The sequence below is a fragment of the Antennarius striatus genome, chromosome 6, assembly GCF_040054535.1.
Source record: "Antennarius striatus isolate MH-2024 chromosome 6, ASM4005453v1, whole genome shotgun sequence".
Classification (NCBI taxonomy): Eukaryota; Metazoa; Chordata; class Actinopteri; order Lophiiformes; family Antennariidae; genus Antennarius; species Antennarius striatus.
In genome coordinates, this window is record NC_090781.1 from 16,989,322 (window position 1) to 17,009,617 (window position 20,296).

The window sequence follows — 20,296 nt, forward strand, 5'->3', positions numbered from 1 at the left end:
GGAGTGGACTGAACTGGCTTGCTCCTCATTAATTGTATGGGTCTGACAGAGAATGGAAAATGTTCCAGGCTCCACTGAGTCAGTGTCTTCATATAGCCTACTGATATAAGCAGCCATGTACAGTATTATGCCCTAGTTCAGCAACTTGAACACATAAAGGATGCGTGGACAACACTTCTTTCCACTCCAGTTGCACCAGATCATTCTCCAGAGGAGTGATTTTGTATGTGCTTTGTTCTCTTAAGTTTTCTCTAGGTGTCAGTCAGTGTTGGTCATGTCAGAGTTATGTGTTTTAGACAGGTGTTCTCATCGTGTAGTATTTAATACCTCCAGGTTGTAATTTGTTGGTGGTGCGTGTGCAGAATGAGTCCTGATGAAGACAAATGACTCATTAGCTCCCACTAAATCCCAGCTGATGTTCAGTGAAAACGGCCATGATCCTTATGGCCCCTTCAGACACCGAATGACTCAGGCAGTTGAACCCCAAGAGGTTAAAGGTCAGCTAAAACAGTTATCAGAGACTCACACCTGACCTAACTCCCTGCAACAAGAGAGGCAAAGATTTGCCACTACTAATAGTCAGTGTCAATGTGTCACTTCAGCCCCTGGTGTTACTGAAGGAGGGTGTAGTGAATCTTAAGGATGTGTTGTGACAAAGATATAAAGGTAAATAAAGAGTCTCATTGTACAATCTTGTCTACTTTCAAAATGTTAATGTTGATGAATTTTTGAAACTGAAAATTGATATGAACTTGTCTGTTTTTGTATATAAATGGAGTAGAAACGAGCTGATTATTTTGTTCCTGGATTTTGGTTTCTACATTACCTTTATATGTTGAGGAACATTTGGAAAATGCACTGCACTGGTCACACTGATTTATACTACAAGTTAAAATCCTCCCAAAAAGGGCTTGCAATAGAATAACTAGTGATGTAAATGCACTAATATGTTAAATGTTTGTATTTATATAATTTCTGCAATGATGTTTCTGCCATTTCTGATTTAAAAAGCAGAACTTTTAGCCAGTCAGCAAAACAATGGATATGTCATCAGATTAATTGGGGCTGGGAACCGTGTGCATATGTTTGTTTTAGAGACGCTTTTCTTTTGCAACAAAGAACTTGTTTCCCCAGCCTTGATGCACTTGTGTGCACCAGAATAGGGGTAATGTGTCTGGTTGGCCTGTGTGTCATGCTTGTTGAGGCCCTGTCTAATCTCCAGGGATTTTCCTTCAACGAGTTGACTTCATCCTCCTGCTGTTGCTGCCCTGTGGGACACAGAAGCGCACAGAACCCAGATTGAGCCTCTCTTGCTTGGCGGCGATCCATTCCACCAACAACGCTAATTACTTCTCAAATAGTAATAGATGAGGCCTCGTTAGCAGCTCTCAGTCCGTTGGAATATTCAGAAACATGCATCAGAGGGGCCACTGATCAGTCTGAGCTTCAAAGGCTGGACTTCACACGGAGCTACAGAGCCGATTCGCTAATTACTCCTGCAGTTCCACACTGCTGCCCTGTGTGTTGCCTGTGCAGAGTAGACAGCTTCAGTCGCATCACCAACGCCACTGTCAGACAGCCTTGTCCCAAATCCAGGCCAAATCACACAAGCATCTAAAATCTATAATTCACTGATCAAATTAGTTTAATGTCTATTTTTGTCTCTTTGCAAACTATCTGTTAATGTGATGACATTGCAGAGTTTGGAAAGTCCTGCTTATAAATGAGCGAGACAAAAACATGCAATTATTACAAAAATGCTGACATCTCAGATTGAAGTTTGCCATTTGTGTTCCTCCTAACAAAATTACCCAAATTAAAGCGACAGCAGATTGTTTAATTAACCTTCAAAAATGAAGTCTTTTCATGCTTTTTTGTAATTTAAAATTGTACTGCAGAGATTCACTTCATAGGTTTTGCCTTTGCATTCATTCGTATGTGTCATCACTTTTTCTGATGTTTTATCTGAAGATTCTAGTGCCAGTTGTACATCACCATGAGGATAGTGTGCTGCCTTGGCTTGTTCAACCTATGTGCATATTGGATATTGATTGGTATGTACCTTCATCAGGATCCTTATTGGTTCAGAACTGTGGTCAGTCACTCTTCATTGCTTAAGTGATTAATTCCACAGAATTCCATTAGATTTCATTATCGTTTGCACTTTATTTGCTTGCTGTAGTCAAGGGAAAGGAGTCAACAAGAAGATTAGACATTGCTATAATTGTGGTGTGGTTTACAGCGGGTCTGTTTGGCTGCATCGATCTGCTGTGAGAAATAATAATAAAATGAAAGTAAAGCGATGCAGGGAAGGAAGCAGCAGCAAGTGAGCATGGCTCGTTACTGAAGGAATGATGTATTGATCGCGTCTGACAGGGTGCTGCGGACCAATCAATCCTGATGGGCGAGAAAAGCCTGTTAGGAGATTCTCCTGGGGTGCCGGGGTCACTCAGACAAGAGGCAATGAAAGAGAAATTAACTCATCAAGGAAAGGGGATAGATGGAGAGATGGATGCGTGAATTAAGACGATTTAATAAATGTAAGGATTGTGCAGAAAATAATGTAGCAAAGCTAGTTTAAAATGCAAAAGTTGCTCATGCATGATTGGAGTTAAATTTATTAATAAACCTTCAACTTTTGACTTGTATTAAAAGAGAGAGTGAAAACAAATACTCATACAAATGGGAATGGAAATGACATTTTGCCTTCCATATTGTGTCCGTATTCGATAAACAGATGCCTGCTTTTTTGGATTGTTTATAAATTATTTAAATCCTGCCAGAAAGAGGAATATATTCTGTCAAGGATAAGATTAATTACTCCTGAGTAAAGAATAAACTGATGTCAAACAGGTCCCCAGTTTTAGATAATGAGGGGAAAATAAAGCAGACAAGAGACTAATGATGGGAGACATAAAGTATCATCTGTCTGGACTGTCCAGCAGCTATTTAGAAAGCCTCTCTCCTTTCCCCTCGAGTACACTACGCCTGGCCTTGCCCAGGCTAATTGATAGCCTGTACATTCATTTAAGTCCGACATGAGTGGCTGCTATTAATGAAGCTGGAATCTGCTAGCCTGACAGTGAAGTGAGGGCTCACAGGAAAGTGATCTACAGCTTGAGGCGATGTCTACATGACGAATTCTGGAGTGGTGTGGAGTAGAGCCTCCATTACATTTCAAGAAGGCATTTGCTGTGAACTCAGAATCCATTTTCGCAGTAAAATTACTTCTACAAATTGGTTGAGTACTCAGAGAGTGGCTTTGAACGCAAGTTTTCCCCCTCAGATGCTTTGACAAACGTCATAGTGGATAGTGATGAAGTGGGCAAGAAGGGTCCCTTCAGCTTGTTTGTGCTTCATCTGCTCAGACAGATCAATCTGTCTTTGCTGGACAGGTCATGTGCTTTTAGCTCTTGTAATCACTGGCATTAATAGCACATACATTTACACTGTACTGGCAGCCATGGAGTGATTATGGTAATCAGCAGATGAATGTGACAAGGCAACTTTAAAATGCTTCATTTTATTTTCTTGGAATTAGTTTATCAACTTCAATCATCTTGAGTCCTAAAGGGAAGATCGCCTTCAATCATCTGTGTTATGGTTTTTGCCAAGCAATTATAATTTGACATGTGGTTATTTTAGTGTTTTTTGTTTTTTTTCACTAACACAGTGCAGATGTAAAACACAAAACAATTAACTGGAGAGATCGAACTCCTGTGGAGAATGCTAAGTGCAGGCTGTCAGGTGGCATGGTGAGGTCAGGGGTCCCTTTGCTCTACGGAGTGTTCACATGTAACCTCTCTGCTCTTTAAACAGAGGCGCTGTGCCCCATCTCATCTTATCTCCCTCCCTCTTTTCCCTTCCATTTCTCCACCCCTCCCCTCCTGCCTTCATATTTAATTCAGTAGTCTGCGGAGTAGGCGAGCAGTGTGTGGGTTACCTCTTAAAGGCTGGACCATCCCTTGCTTAATAGTAGCTATAATAAAAACACTTCTCCCATTGGATAAACCATCTTCAGTAGACCCATTAATGTGAGACACATCTTACAAATAGTAGCCATTTTAAGTATCATTATGAATTCTTTTTTTTTTTTTTAACAGTGTGGGGATGGGTCACAGAGGTCCATGCTGAAATGGTTGCAGAGGAAGCAGTCATGCATGAGCTCCTAACTCTTAATTTAAAGACTGCTCTTGGAGGAGGAGGATGCTTTCTTGTGCCTTGTTATGCTTCCCCCACACTCAGACATGCTGCATTAAAAAAAATAGCCATCCATTTTTGCTATCATGGATTCAGTTATTCATGGCTTAAGGCAGGAAAATGAAAGATGGTGGAAAAAAAACACTTTAGTGTTTGTCTGCCTATCTCACTCTCTCTGAATCTTGACTCTGAAATGCTATTTAGTTCTTGACTCTTATTGAGGAAGATGATCTTCTGTATCAGCAAAATCAGTAGTCAATAAAGGGAAGCAGCAAAAGTGATCTTTAGTACTGAAGCAATTTGAAAAATGATTAGCTTATCTATAATACCATAGCTGTCCAAATCAGAATCACAAATATGCACAAGCTTTTGCAAAAATCGTGAAAACCTAATTGTTGTCATTTTCCAACCATGCAGCAAGTTTGGCGGGAGCCTCTGCATCTTAACAGTGATCCTTGCCATCAAAGAATCCAAAGTGATGCAGCACATAAATGTACAAGTAGCTCTTTTTTACAGATGTGCTGCAGCAGAGGCTTGCACAGCATGGCAGCTGCAATTGCTGCCTCTCTGTTCTGCTCTTTTATGTATCTGTGTGAGATGGAGGCGTTTGAAGACAGGGATAAGGCTGGTGTTGTGACGCTGTCAGTTTCTGCTTCGGTCTTCAGCTGCAGTCATTTGAAGACAAGAAATCTAGCTCTGAGATGTGCTGAGCAGAAACTGGAGAAAAGGCATAACCTTTGGTTTGATTGCATGTGATGCACAGGGAAATGGTGTTCTATCATCTCACATGGAAAAGCATTTTAAGATAGACAAGATGTATTTCTCATTTGCAGTGCATTATTTTACAGGGATTCTGTTCTAATGTAGAGCTGTTAATGCTCATTATTGTGAAGGTAGAGAAAAGCAATGCTCAGTCATTTAAAACCCTGGCTTTAAGCGCCCTTGCAGACACATACCTAACCTTCTCCTGTAATCATCCACATGAACATGCTTGGGACTGAGTATCCAGCAGGGGGCAGATCAGCATCCATGCAAAAATAATCTTGTGGAGCTGTTATCTCCCCATCTAGCTCTAACTGTTAAAACCACGCAAGCTAATTGGGTTTTGCAAGAGCTCCAGTCTCACAATCATATTCTTTTATTACCCAGGGGATAGTGTGTCTGGTTGTTTCTGTGTTCTGGTCATGCGTGTGTGTGTGTGTCTATACCATACTTGTGTGTCACTTTTTTCAGAGTGTAGTCCTTGTGAGCAATCAAGGATTCCAGTGAAGGCAAAAAGAAGAACTCAAGTGGTGCCTGCTGAAATGTCCAGCTCAACGACAGTGGTCCCATCCTAATGGCTCCCCCACGTCCTGCTTCCTGGGATTAGACACGGAGATTTCAAATGTCATTGTATCACTGTGACCTTTCAAGGACCTGGAATTAATCATAGAAAAAAATGTTCCCTCTACCTCAAATGGCAGGAATGGTCACCTTTGATCTAAGTATCAGATGAAATTGTCTTCAGAATTTAAGTGATTTTAGGATGGTTCAAAGGTTAAATTTTCTGGAAAAGGTTTTTCAGTAGAACTGTCTCTCGTGGTTGAGAGACAACACCTCTTCAAACCTTTTGTACAAATGCAATTTGACACAGAAATCTATTTGTAGCATAGTTTCTGTTTCAAGTAATGAAAACCCCAAAAATTAAACCAAACAATTATATAATTCATTCATTGTTGGACACTCAGTTGTCCATAGGTATTGGATCGAAGCATAATCGAATTATACATGTTTGAGTGTCCATCTGATCAACTTTCCACTGACTAAAAGATTGGAATTCAGTAGGTTGAATCATTGGAATACGTTTTGTTAACTTTGAATCAAATTATTCATTAAAAATTAATAGAATTTAGAAATTACCCTTTTGAAGTTCCTTAGAATAATAAAGCTTCTCCATTATTTACCCTATTATGGAGTCCCAGTGACTACTAGACTCATGCACAAACATTCTGTATCAAATACTCAGGAGTTTCATTCAAAGCGGACATGTGGTCGAGGCCGAGCAATACCTGCTTCACCCTCATCCCATCTTCTGTCTTTAGCAGTTGTGGTTCACCAGTCGTAGCCCTTTGAATTATTAGCTAATTGCCAGGTGAAATTAGTATTGATTGTGTTTGGCTCAGCTGCAAGCAGGAATAGTTGAAAATAACTGTTCGTAAACTGGTTTCTTCTACGCGGTATGAAGGCTGACAACTGTGAAGATAAGGGCTCTGCGTGGTTGGAAGCAACTGGAAATTCTAGCTCAACACACACACAGCGCACAGAAAAACACAGTATTTTATTTATTTTATTTTTTGCTTTGAATCTGCGCCCTGGAGAGCTATGGGATCACTGCGCAGTTCTGTTGAGCCACTGTCTTGTCCTTGCTATGTAGGTCATCAGTGCCCGCCAACAATATCTTATCCCATCTGCAGTGCAGTCAATACTGTTGACAGAACTCCAAATAGCTTCAGATTAGAAGTTGCCTCATTAACTTTGTTCCTTTGCCTAAATGATTAACCTCACATTGTCATCCTGCAGAGATGCATCGGACATGTATGTACCATCAGCACGGTAAAAAAATGTGCTGTTTAATCGGCCTTTTTGAAGTGGTGCCTGAGGAGGATGAGATAAATCAGGAGGAAAGAAATGGATTTTTTTTTAAAACGGAAGGCTGAGGGGCAGAACAGGAATGGTTTAGACACAGTGCTCTGCCCGGATCCTGGCAGTCAGTCATGTGTTTCAGATTGTTTCCCATTTACATGATAATACAAGCATGGATTGATTTACACATAGACACAAACCCATGGGCACACAGACTATGGTTATTACGTGCAGATTGCCAAATCCAGCAGGCCAGATTACGTGAGTGACCAACCTGGTCTTTTACAGCATTTCTTAAAATGAATGAAATCTCTACCCATTTGCACACAGGTTACATAGTCATGATGTCCAGATACATCCAGGAAGAGGTAAAACAATTATGGATGAGACTAACAGAATCTTAAAATCTACACAAATTGGATTCTCATGAAGCTGAACTCTCAATTAGTCATATGACCTTTGTACCGTTATATATAGTAATATAGAGTTTTACCTCACATATTTTGAGTCTGCATCATGTATATGTATGTGTTCATGTTTTTATTGTCTCCAAGTTTGTTTGTTTTTTTTTATCTCAGCAATCGGTAGAATGCAAGCTAAACTGCTATTTCCTGGGTGTGTGATCAGTCAGTTATTAGTACTGCTGGTGCATTGCTGTGCTGTGTGGGAAACTTCTTTCCACACAAACTGACAAACTGCAGTACAGATGCTTGAAATTGTAATGTGTGTGTGTATGTGTGTGCGATAGGTGAGCCTAATGTAGCAGTGATTTGCTGAGCAGGCAGCAGCACTGCTACTATTTATTCCGAGTATTTAGACGCTATGTGCAGCATTCAATCATGGCTCAGCAGACGCACATAAAATAGATAGCATACATTCAGGGTGATAGCGGTGCTCGGTGGTTGTGCGGAGGGGAATGCTCAGATTCGCATTCTGACTAAATGGTAAATTGCTTCTTCCTCCTCGATCATAAACAGCTCACACATACACATATACATTGGCGGGGCTGTTGTAAAAGTCATCTCTGTATCCAGTTTAATTTTTGCTCTTCCTCAAGGCTTAAGATCTAAAAAGTGATCAATAAATCTCTTGAAATGTTTCTGCATCTAAGCTCCGTGTGATTTAACACCCCCATCACATCTGCTGCCTGTGTTCTGTTTGCCACACTGACAGACATCAGCCTTCCTCCCTGAGAGGCTGGTCCAGGACCTTGGATGATTTCTAGTATAGAAAATGTCTCACCTGTGATCTACAGAGGAAAACAAAATGTCCTTAGGTGTGAGGATTTTTTTTTCCTTTCTGGCAGTATTGATTGAAGGAAAGATGATCTGAGGAGGCCATTAAGAGGATTGAGAAGGGAGTGAACAGGCATGGAAGGGCGGCGATGAACATCTCTCATCTTCGAGCCACATACGGCGCTCGCCACAGGATCGGCCTCACATGCAGCCTGCTGGATGGCAAAGCAGGATTAGTTTGGACTTTACAGCGGTTGTGTGAGATCAATTGTGTTTTGTTCAGACTTGTGCTCTTTTTTCTGCCCACCATATTGGGAGGCAGCTTCTTCATCTGCACCAAGGCACACATGACTGCACTCCACCGAAGGGCGGAGGCTCTGTCAGTCAGCACATAGCAACACACTAACGGCACACAAGCACAAGCTCACACAAGCACACTGAGTGTTGTGATGTGTCGCATTATCTTTGTGGTCCAGGTATGTAGATCTTGACTACGGAGGGACAGTGACAGTGAAACAAACAGGGTGGTTTACACCACCTTTCCCCCACCATCTATGCTGAAGCATATTGTGGAGAACACTTGTACTTGGGGCTCATCAGACCAAGCTAGATAAAGGCTGCTCAACTCCAGCTGAGTGCTTAATTAAAATAGGGCTGAAATCGCAGAGTGACACCTTTTTTACAAGCTTCTAATGGCTCTTGGCCAACTCTTCCTTCCAATCCAATTATACACCAAAACAATAAAGTTGATATGGAAAAGCTACAGCAAATAGGGCAGCATGAAAGAAAAGAAGGTGAAGCTATTAAAGATTATGTGAAGATTTGCGCATTGGACTGCAGAACACAACTGCAGTGGTTTCGTTTTCACCAGACACGCCTACGGTACATCGTACAAGCGACTCTCCTCCTGTCTGTGTGTCTGATGGTCTCTGAGGAAATGCAGCCTGGACACAGTTCAGCAGCATCCTGGGGATTATGTTTCCCTGTGGAAGGTCACAGCTGCAATGTCATTAGGACAGAGCTTACACAAGTGTGCTGAAAAGTGTGCTCACACAGTCAGCACAAGCAGCATTGCATTTTTTCCCCAGATCCAGCAGATTTCTCAACACTGTCACACGTGTCGACACCTGCTGTACTTTAACAGTCATGTGAACAAACTGTGTGTGTGTGTGTGTGTGTGTGTGTGTGTGTGTTTGTGTGTGTGTGTGTGTGTGTGTGTGTGTGTGTTTGTGTGTGTGTGTGTGTGTGTTTGTGTGTGTGTGTGTGTGTGTGTGTGTGTGTGTGTTTGTGTGTGTGTGTGTGTGTGTGTGTTTGTGTGTGTGTGTGTGTTTGTGTGTGTGTGTGTGTGTGTGTGTGTGTGTGTGTGTGTGTGTGTGTGTGTGTGTGTGTGTGTGTGTGTGTGTATATTAACTATAACACTGCAGGTAAGACCAAATATGCCGAGGATGAAAAATAAAGAGATATGATAACACAATCTCACAGGAGAAAGAAGATTGGTTAGTTAGGGAAAACAGAAAAAAATGTTTTGTATTTAGTTGTGTAGACTTTTGGGACAGTCAAGTGAGTTTATCTTTAATCTCCTATTCTCAGACGTGTAGGTTAGCCCGGATACTAAAAACAAGTTTGAGGTCCGTATTATTGTCCAGTTTCTTGTCAACTCGTAACCAAATAGTTGTATTTAATGACAGATGCCTCTGATGTCTTAATGATAATGTTGACTCTCCAGACTGGTGCATTCAGGAATCTCTAGAGAAAATGGAGGATGAAACCTTCAGTTTGTGGGCAGAATTTTTTTTATTTACAGGTCATGGGATTTTTCTTCGAATCATGTTGTGTTCCAAATACAGAACGCTAACAGCTACTCTCCAGCATTACACACCTAATGATTAAGCCCCAGCAGCTTCCAGACATTAGTATCTATCATTTATAGATAGGATTGAGAGAGCAAGAGAATAAGAGAGGGGGCTCAAACAGGAGACGGCTACCTGTTGGCCTGAATGCACTGCTTCCTCTCCGACCCTTCTTTACCAGACCCACCTTCTCCATCATGACACTTCTCTGCCTCCGTCAGTTGCATCCATTCTGTAATTGGCAGGAAATCAATCCTGTTCTCATATACAAGCCCTACCTCCTCCCTTTTCTGGACTCCTTCTCCTTCCTTTACATTTTACTCCCCCTTACGTCTGTACGATGTTCATTCTGGACCAAGCAGAATCATCAGCACAACATCATGCCTTATCAGAGCAGGCACAAAGACCCATGGGCACATTGTTTGTCAGTATCAGCCAGCTCCAGTTTCTGCACCGTCTGCATCTGCCAAACCCCACAACACAGTCATGACCATAAACAAGACAACAGAATACAAAACTACAGCGGCCACCAAAATGATTTTAGGAAAAATTGCACCTTTAATTGCCGTGACTGTTAATTACAGAACATTATGAGAAAAAAATAGAAAATATATTTTGGATACAGCACGTTGTTATTTATTATGCAAATATATTCCATTTTAGACACAATTAAGTGATTAGAAGGCTGTCACTATCTGCTCTCTTTGTTCTCCTCATCCTTACTTGTCTTTTTCTTTGCTTTTCAGCATATTACCGTAATGAAGCCATTACTTCTTCAAGTGAATTTTAATGAGTTTTTAACTAACATTTTAATGAGCTATACATTACCATAAAGAATGTATTAGGGTAAATTGAATTTTGTCAACGCGCGTGTGTCTACGTGTGTTCGTGTGTGTGTATGTGTGTGTGTGTATGTGTGTGTGTGTTGGTATTGTTAAAGGCTTTAAAGGAATGAGGTTCATTAAGACTAAATTACATTGTTTCTCAAGAGCAGATCTGCACATTTTTCCTGAGCGGGCAGCAGAAACGCCCGCTGTGGTCCTCCTGTCATTACGGTGCTGCTTGGGGGCCTGTTAGGCCAAATGAGGGGTGCTGCTTGAAAAATGAGCTTTGAACGTGGCTGATGTTTAAATAAGGATGTTTGTTTTGGCTAATCTTCTGAATAAGAGGCAGATGCACAGTATGTAGCATGAGCTTGATCGAATGCACTTTTTTCTTTCAGAGGCAGCTCAAACCATTCAGCACCTTTGTGCTTGTCTCGTTGGTTTGACCTTGATCACACATCCACTCATCTCCCCCCGCTTGCATTATGTCTTGCCGCTTTCCTTCCAGTTATCTGGCAAGAGCGTATACACTCTGTCTCCTTTATTTCTTACATGGCTATATTAAAAATGCACATTTCATACAATATCACCATATGTGATTTTTCCTCGCTATGGCATTGCTGCCAGCTATGAGATTCTCTTTACCGTCACTGTTTCCCACATTTCCTGCACCTTATCTCAGGAAGTGACAGTGTTATTTACAGCCCCTTAGCTCGGGATTTGCAGATAGGGAGAATGACGGTGGAGATGATATCCTGCTCGCGCCATCGATTGTGGAGAATGATCATATGTGTGTGTGTGTGTATACAGCTTCATCTGCAAAACACTCATCTGTAGTCGATGCAGAGGAAGCCCCAACAAGCTAGTAAAACAAAGCAGAGGGGGCAGGAAATGTATGGGACACTGCTGTGGAACTGGAAAATCAAATTGATGAACTAAAGAAGATGGAAGAGGAAACCAGGGGATGACCTCTGATGGTGATAGAAGAGAGTGAGACAGACAGAGAGAAGGTGATGAGTTGTGCTAATGAGAGCTTCTACTCAGCTCTCGGAGGAGATACAGCCTTTGGCACCGCTAGGCAGCCATATTTTCTGCAGTTGTTTCTCTGGTCTGACCTTCAGCCCCTCACTGGAGGAAGAAAGTGGATATGTGTGAACCTGCTGTTTGCCTACCTGCTGAGGGGGTAATTTCTGCATCTGGAAAGGGGGCAAAGGTTAGGTCTGGCCAGTGGGAGGGCAAATGAGCGAATCAGAGCTGGAGAAAATGCTTGCGTCCAGACAAATGGAACATGTCTCCTTCCACAGCATGCAACATTATGTGTGGCATTATCATTCTTCTGCCTTCAGCATTAACAGTAACACAAAACATCAATGACAGCACAATGAGTGGATTTTGTATGTTTTGTCTAGTGAAATATATATTGTCTCTCTTCTCTCAGGGTGCAATTGAAAATGGCGGTATTGTAATAGCACACTGCCGGATGAAGCGCAAAAAGCACTCGAACGAAATGATATTATAGCTTGGAGCTACAACTCCACAGCTCTCCCGATTTTTCTAAGTGTGTGTGCATGCTTTATTTTCTAATCAGTGCAGTAGGTGGTGAATCTGGGTGCCGGGGTATGGCCCCGGGCTTCTGGCTGTTGTAATCTGTGTGTTTCTTTGCCCCTGACCCAAGAGAATATCTATGAAAGCAAGAGGGGATCTTCCCCCCCCAGTAAATAGTGAAGGGAACAGTAAAACACATATCATTTTGAGAGCTATTTCACAATTTATACTTTTCGTATTGTATTAAAGTGAAGTAAATGTCAAAATGGATAGAAATAATGTGGATGTAGACATCAGCGTGTGGTGTTTGGGAGGTGTGTGACCATTGTGAACTACATCTAGGTGCATTCCTGTAGGTGAATACATTTGTGTTCACTTGTCTCTGAATGCAGGCCAGATACTTCAGCTTCAGTCAAGGCTTCCCACTTATCTTCCCAACCAAGCAGTGTCAACCTCCATTGAGGAGTGAGGAATATCCTGGGTGGACCGTACAAGCTATCCCTCCCCATCCTGCCACCTCTGTATTATGATGCTGTGTTTGTGCCGACATATGTTGGCGGGTCACGATAAATTTTGTGTTTTGGAAGTCTGAGTATACTGTTTAAAATGACTCACACATACACACACACGCATACAGTGGTGGACATTGCTAATGGTTGCTGGCAAATCCTCCCCCAGCCAATATAGTGCAATCTGGTTCACAAAGTAACTGTGTGGGCGTCTCCTTTGTGTTTCATTTTGGCAAAGGCTTCCACTCTCAACCCCTCGGCTGTTCCGCAGCCTACATTGCAACCTGACTCCCTCACCCTTAAGTTTTAGCTGTTGAAATGTTGCCAGATGAACAACTAGCAAATCTACCATGCTTTACCCCCATCTCCCATGCTCCTTCATTCAAATCAGCCCATTCCTCTGATATTTGGGGAATAAGTAAAATATGAAAGGTGAAAAAAAAATATTCAGATATGAGTTCTATTTTGCCTGCAGCTGGATTTACAGATGTAGCACTTGCCAAGTGAGAGGTGTAAATGTAAAAATAAATTAATATTAATAAGCAAGCAAGCCAAAAGGAAGAGTTTGGAGCCTTCTGGAACTCCATGGGAGGTGAAATGTTTTCAGTGGAAGAAGATCTGGGTGTTTTAGGGGTATAGAAAGGCAATTACCTTACATCTGTCGGCTTTCTCGGTCCCTGAATGTGTAAAGCCTCTCAGAGTTGGAGCAAAAGTGCAAAAAAAGCATGGGCTCACTTAAAGATTCAGACGTACCAGATGCTCTTCACATAGAGAAACGGAGAAAAGAAGTCATGCAACAATTCTATTATAAAAGCTTCACTTAAGGTCTACGTTATATTTTTCAGTGTTACACGTAATTAAAAAAAACATTGTGCTAGGGTGAGGAATATTTGAGCTGTGTGTGTGCTTTGACTGTGCAGTTTGACCTTGATGACTGTGGCCTTGTAGTAAGGATTAGATAATGTGCTGAAGCGTGTTTGGTTTGGATCCTCCCTTTACTTAGTAAATGTGTCGGGTCAGAGTGTTGTCTTGTCTTGGTCAAGCCAAAACCAACACACAGGGCCTAATCCCTGCAGCGCTGTCATGTGTTTGTTTACTTACAGCTTTTTCTTGCTTTGTTTTCATACTATCCCCAACCAGTATTGTCTATATTTAATTTGCTTGACCGTGCAGCTCCTGTTTTCACTTTTCTGCTTCCATGTTTTGCTCTTTTATTCAGATTGCAGACTAAGGATGCATTTTTGCTGTCACGCACTGTGAATTGTTAGATTGGATTAGACAGTGTAACACAAGCGCTGTAATCATGCGCCTAATGTGTGTCTCTTTTGTCACTGTTCTGTTTCAAAGGAAATTGATTCAGACAAAATCTCATAGGTGCTGAGCAGCGGAAGGAAATGGGCAATTAAATCTAACGTGGTCCCCAAAACAGCGCGTAGTTGGAGTTACAAATAAGACTATGATTAGAAAGCCTAGTCATGCTCTGTGTTACGCCCGCCCTGGCCGGATGAGAGGGGGTGTCAATCACTATTGCGGTGGCTAATTACCCGAGTGATTAAATTGTATTGAATTGAACTGAATTAATCAATTGATTAGGGGGCAGCCCTATATGATAGACAAAAAACTTCTACCTCTACCTCTTCGATTTTCTTTCCTGCTTCCTCTGTGTAAAGGATTCATCTGAATTCATGTCACACAAAAGTCCCACACCATACCCCCATGCATCCCCAGGATAATTGGGTTGAAAGCTTCCTCTCCTCCTCCACCCCACTGCTTCTTTGCTAAATAAATAAATAAGACAATGGGCGTAGAGCTTTCTGTAGAGTGGCTACAAAGAGTGAATGAAGAGATGAGAGAAGCCTTGAGCGTAGGGACCTGTTATCCTCTCTTATAATCCCGGCCCTCCCTGCCATTTTCCCTGGTTCCATGTGGAATTTACATACGGACCTGTGGTGCTGCCCTTAAATTAGCCCCCCTCAAGCATCTTCAAACATCCTCCAACAAGCTGAGTCTTTTATCCTACAGGGGAATCATGTGTCCCTGGCTAGATGGACCCTGTTTAGGCTGAAATTCTTAAAGTGCTTTTCCATGGATTAGATTTATTGTAGATCAAATGGAGAAAGATGTGTTTGAGTACTCACAGCAGGGGAGTGTCAGTGCGACCTCCAGTTTGTACCTTGAAACCTTTTTACCGCATTAGGCCCACATTCACTCATTGGTGCATAAGTTGAATCTTGTTCTGAATACGCAAACGTCTTTAGAGTTCCTGAAGGTTGTAGTTTTCGTATTTCAGACATATTTGTGTAGATCACGTCTATGTTGTTGCGTTATGGCAGCTTTCTTTGCTCAACAACGAGCCGGCTTTGTGTGTTTTACTGAACATTGAGAGGCTGTTTCTGTGATGAAAGGCCTACCTGAGGGTGATTAGATTCAAGGCCACAGTAGTTCATCAGACCACCCACTGTTTTTTTCTTCTTTTATTCTTCTGTGGAAAAATGGAGGCAGCGTTGCACCTCTTTGAGCTCTCACATGTGAATGACATCAGGCTTCAGGGCATTTTGTTTCTGTTTGTTCAGCCACCTCCGCAGGGACCTCCATTAGCTCCAATTATCTTTTACTTGTGCTTGCCTTGTCAGCTAAGGAACCCATTTAAATAGCAGCAATGAAAGCCACATACATTCATGATGTGCTGAACACACAACTTAATACATGATAAGATCATTTCAATGTGGAGGGATTTAACATTTAGACATTTACATTCAGAGTTATGCTACACAACTAGTCTCCCTGAACAATTTCTTCTTTTATATTCCCTCAGTGTTGCGAGACGACTTCAGACAAAACCCGACAGATGTGGTGGTGGCGGCAGGAGAGCCAGCGATCCTTGAGTGTGTTCCTCCCAGAGGCCATCCTGAACCGACTATCTACTGGAAGAAGGACAAAGTGAGGATTGACGACAAGGATGACAGGATCACCGTGAGTACTTTTGCCATCTGTTGAAATAACTGGGCCGAAGAGGAGCTACTGTTAATATCTGCTTGGAATTTTATACCCCAGGGCACAGGAAAATGTTGGTGAGGGATAATTCATTTGTTGCTGCACTTTATCTTCAAATGTTTTGACAAGGGATGACTTGAATTAACAAATGAATGAGGAATAAAATTGGAACCCAATGTAATCAAATCCAAATATGTGAGGTGTGTTTTATGGAACTATTTTTCTTCAGATTCGAGGGGGGAAGCTGATGATATCCAACACAAAGAAGAGCGATGCTGGCATGTACATTTGTGTGGGTACGAACATGGTTGGTGAGAGGGACAGCGAGACGGCACAAGTCACCGTGTTTGGTAAGCTTTATTTGACCAGTTCTGCTTTAACATTCCAACCTAACAGAAGGCTGAAGAACAAAAGAAGAAGTCAACTTTACCGATCCCTCGTAGGGGAAATTATTTTTCCACCCTAGTATTAGTTATCTTGTTGTTAATCACATGCAAATGTATATGTGAACAAGCCCATAACACACAAAAGAGGCCACTGAACAAGCACTGTCTATTCACACACTAGAATAGTCCCATTACATTGCTTCATAAGGTTCTATTTCAATCTTGTCCCCATCCTGCAGAACGACCAACCTTTCTTCGGAGACCCATCAACCAGGTGATTCTGGAGGAGGAGACAGTGGAGTTTCGCTGTCAGGTACAAGGAGACCCTCAGCCGAATGTACGCTGGAGGAAAGATGACGTTGATGTACCACGTGGGAAGTAAGTAGATATGTCTGAATTTTCTAAAAAAGCCTTTATTCTAATGCTGACATGATGAGAAAATGATGGCTCAGAGGGTGACTATCCATTTTCTGTAAGTGTATGTGAGCAACCTGTGCTGAGCATGTGTGCGGAGATGTGTGAACGTGGGTGCATCTGTGTGTGTGTGTGTGTGTGTGTGTGTGTGTGTGTTTGTGTGTGTGTGTGTGTGTGTGTGTGTGTGTGTGTGTGTGTGTGTGTGTGTGTGTGTGTGTGTGTGTTTGTGTGTGTGTGTGTGTGTCTGTGTCTGTGTGTGTGTCTGTGTGTGTCCACAAACGTGAGTGCCCATCCACTAATGTCAGTCTGAGTGTCTTTTCCTAAGTTATTCTAACTGTAAGGACGCATTACTTCACTCAGTTGTCTGCCACTAATTTACAATAAAATTACCCCACTCTTGGATGCCCTGGAAGACAGCTTCCATAGCCATAACAGGGTTTAGACAGCCTCTTGTGTCAAGGAAGGGGTCTACATGCAGACAAACAGATATTGAGCCAGTCAATTAAAAATGAGTGACAGGTAGAAGGGCAGGAAGGCTGGAGAATAGATGTTTAAAGGGGCAGAAAAAGTCTGTCAGGTTGGAAATCAGACATGCATATAGAAAAGCAGGAAATAGGAAGAGTAGGCGTGAAGTGTCAGTGTACAGGTGTGGCTGCTCTGGTGAAATCTTGTCACAAATATCTCGAAAAAATAATTCCCTCCCTTTAACCCCTTTCGGCAAGGTCTGTGCAGCCTCGCTGATGTATGCATTCAGTGACAGTTGCTAAAACCACAGCTAGATAAAACTGTGAAAGGTTGTCATTTACATAGAAATATTTTATCTGTATAGTTTGTCTCGTTTTCTATTAAAAACAACAATCTGATGTAGTGATACGGTTCTAGCTGGCCCCTGTGTTCAGGCGTTTTCCTCTTGTGACTCATCGTACTCACAATCAGCAGCAGTGTCACGCTCATGAGTGGACTTCAAAGAGAACAGCGTTGCGTCCCCAGCCAGAAAGTCATTCACACACTCTTTCCATCACCTCGTACGTACACACAGAGGACCTGACATCACTACTGACTGACTACAGAGCTGTGTGTGGGTGGATTGTTTGCTTCTGATAAGGGTTTGGTTCACTGGGCAGGGGGGACGCGAGCCCTGTGCCAAGGCAAACACATAAAAGTATTTTATGACTTTGATGGGGAGCTGGCTCTGGAAAACAGTTAATTTTGTTGACTAATTAACAGATTTATAAAAGTGTAGTATGAATGTCGTGTGCTGGCATCTTTCAAACTGTGTCATCCTTTTGAAGTCTGGCGTTATTTGGACTTTGATAAAATAAAAAATAAAAAACCCGGAGCCATGAAAATGAGAGCCAAAATTAAAAGCGAAAAATACTGCAGTATTTCTAATGACACTGTGAGCTTTTTTGTTTTCCTCGCTAAATTTAATTCTCCGGTTTATCTTTGAAGCAGAAAAAAATGCATGAAGACAGCGATATTGTAATTCTGACATTTTCTGCTCCGTGCTTTGTGTGCCAAAAAAAGACTTCTGATTTTGTGAAGTAGTGAACTGTCTCTGCTTTCTCTGCTAAATAAACATCAAAAAATGGTTTTAGTCTGACTGATGGGAGAATTTCTCTGAAACCTACAAAAACATAGTTTCTATTTTGATAAGGGGGAAATGCTCATAGAAAGAGGAAGAAGGTGTGATAGTTCGGCCCATCCGTCATTATGCTGTTGTATCAGCATCAGTAATGGTCTTCGCCACAGGAATGAAATACGTCTGTAGTTCTTTTGTTTGCTCTTTATTTGAAAAGTCCTTATTATTATAAAATTCTGTAGAAATGGAGAGACTTCCTTCTTTATTATCATGCTGTTTGATTTGGTCTTTAAGGGACAGTTCAGATCTGATGCATGCCTGTGTCTTTCAGTGGCTGTTTGTGTGCAACACTTAGACAGAGTGGAAGAGAAGAGAAGCTTCAGCTAAATAAACAGGTCTTTAATATGCTCAGTGGCCACAACAACCTCCCTGGCAGATGCAAACAAATACACGCACGCACGCACGCACGCACGCACACACACACACACACACACACACACACACACACACACACACACACACACACACACTCAGGCACAACAATGTAAAAGTAAGGATGGAATACTAGTTTCTTTGTGGGATAGAATGGAGAATGGTTTCAGTTCTAGCAGAACGGCACTGCTCTTTAACCCCTGTGTGGGTGTTTCATTGATATTTTTTAGAAACTAAATTAAAACCAGCAACAGCAACTTAATCTCCCGCAGTAGACTTGGTAAGAGGCTTTGCTACTGCAAGTGTGATAAAATAGGTCAATCCAATATATTTCAGTTTACATTGTGATTAGATGACAAATTTAAGAATGTCAAGAAACAACAGGTGTATTATTACTACATATGCATTTAGGGTGATAAGAATTTAAATATGGCTTTTTGTGCAAAAAGAACATTTTCAGAGTCACTCATATTTTTCAGCCTACTTAGTAAGTAAACGATGCATGGATTTGCAAAAGAACTGTTTATATTTCACATTTCCAATGAATGTTTTGATTAATTTTATATTTTTGACACATTTGAATGACTTTTAAATATTCATGTCACTGTTATCCTGCTTTGATAGGGAGATGGCCTTTGTGTTACTTATACAGCATTTTGTCTAATTATCAAGCATATGGACCATCCACATCAGTGGTGGATGAGTTTTTCCAGACGCAGAAGATTCTCAATCCCTAGATATAGTTTTTTTTTCTTTTAATGTTGGTATTGTTTGTTCTTTATGCCTTTTGCATCCAAACAATAAGGAGAGAACTGAAGCATGTGAGGTGATAGTGTTAAAAACATTTCATTTCCCGCACAAAGAAAAAAAAATCATAGGAGGACAGAATGGCTGAGAATAATTACCTGTAGCTGAAATTATATCATTCCATTTATTGAGCTTGCACCTTTTTCTACTCCTGTGATTGTTTTTTTTTTCTCTTCATATTGTGGCCTTCAAAATACAGTAGTACTTCTTGTTGCTATGCAGTCAGAAAAAGAAAAAAAAAAGACAGATTTTACCTCCTTTGTTCCACAGACCTTCTGAATTGTGTCTTGAGCTTATGAAACTTTAAAAACACAAGGTATGTCAGGATGGAATTTAAAATATAAACCTATGAGTGTGTGCTGAAACAGTTAGTTGAGGTTGTTCTTGTTAGTTGGGGAGGAGAAAACTAATGTATGAGGATTAAAGTCACTGACCAGCACATGTGAAATTAAAGTCACTCAAATCCTTAGAGAAAAAAAATCTGTGTCTTTCTGCCAGTATACATGATATTAGATTCAGATGGGGGAGTGGTGTCTTCCCTTAGGAAAGCCTTTGACTTGTGTCATCAAGCAGCTGGTCTGTGGACTGTAAATCTGAAAATACTTGTGGCAAGTTTATCTAAGGTATATACGGTATGCACTGTACAGAGAATGGTGTATCTACAGTCTGCTTTCAGATGGAGGCTCAGTTCTCATCTCCCACAATTGGCTTTAAACATGCCAATTTGGTATTTTGAAGATTTACTTCATTTGGAGTAATATGAGTATCAGATTAATATCCATCTGTCCAGCATCTCTGCACAATCTTGGTGAAAGGACACAATAGATCCTCATGCTTTCATTTAGTGTCTCCAAAATGAACTCCAGGAAAAAGACTGGGATAGTGTGTGCTATCTC

At 41.4% G+C, this 20,296-nt stretch overlaps 1 protein-coding gene across 1 annotated transcript in view; it reads left to right on the forward strand.

Annotated features, from left to right (window-relative positions):
- The window catches only part of robo2 (roundabout, axon guidance receptor, homolog 2 (Drosophila)), a 163,344-nt gene that overhangs the window by 89,333 nt on the left and 53,715 nt on the right, over positions 1 to 20,296 (forward strand). Inside the window, 3 exon segments of the mRNA XM_068317254.1 lie at positions 15,601 to 15,758; positions 16,009 to 16,129; positions 16,405 to 16,543. Of these exon segments, the coding sequence (XP_068173355.1) occupies positions 15,601 to 15,758; positions 16,009 to 16,129; positions 16,405 to 16,543 (418 nt within the window).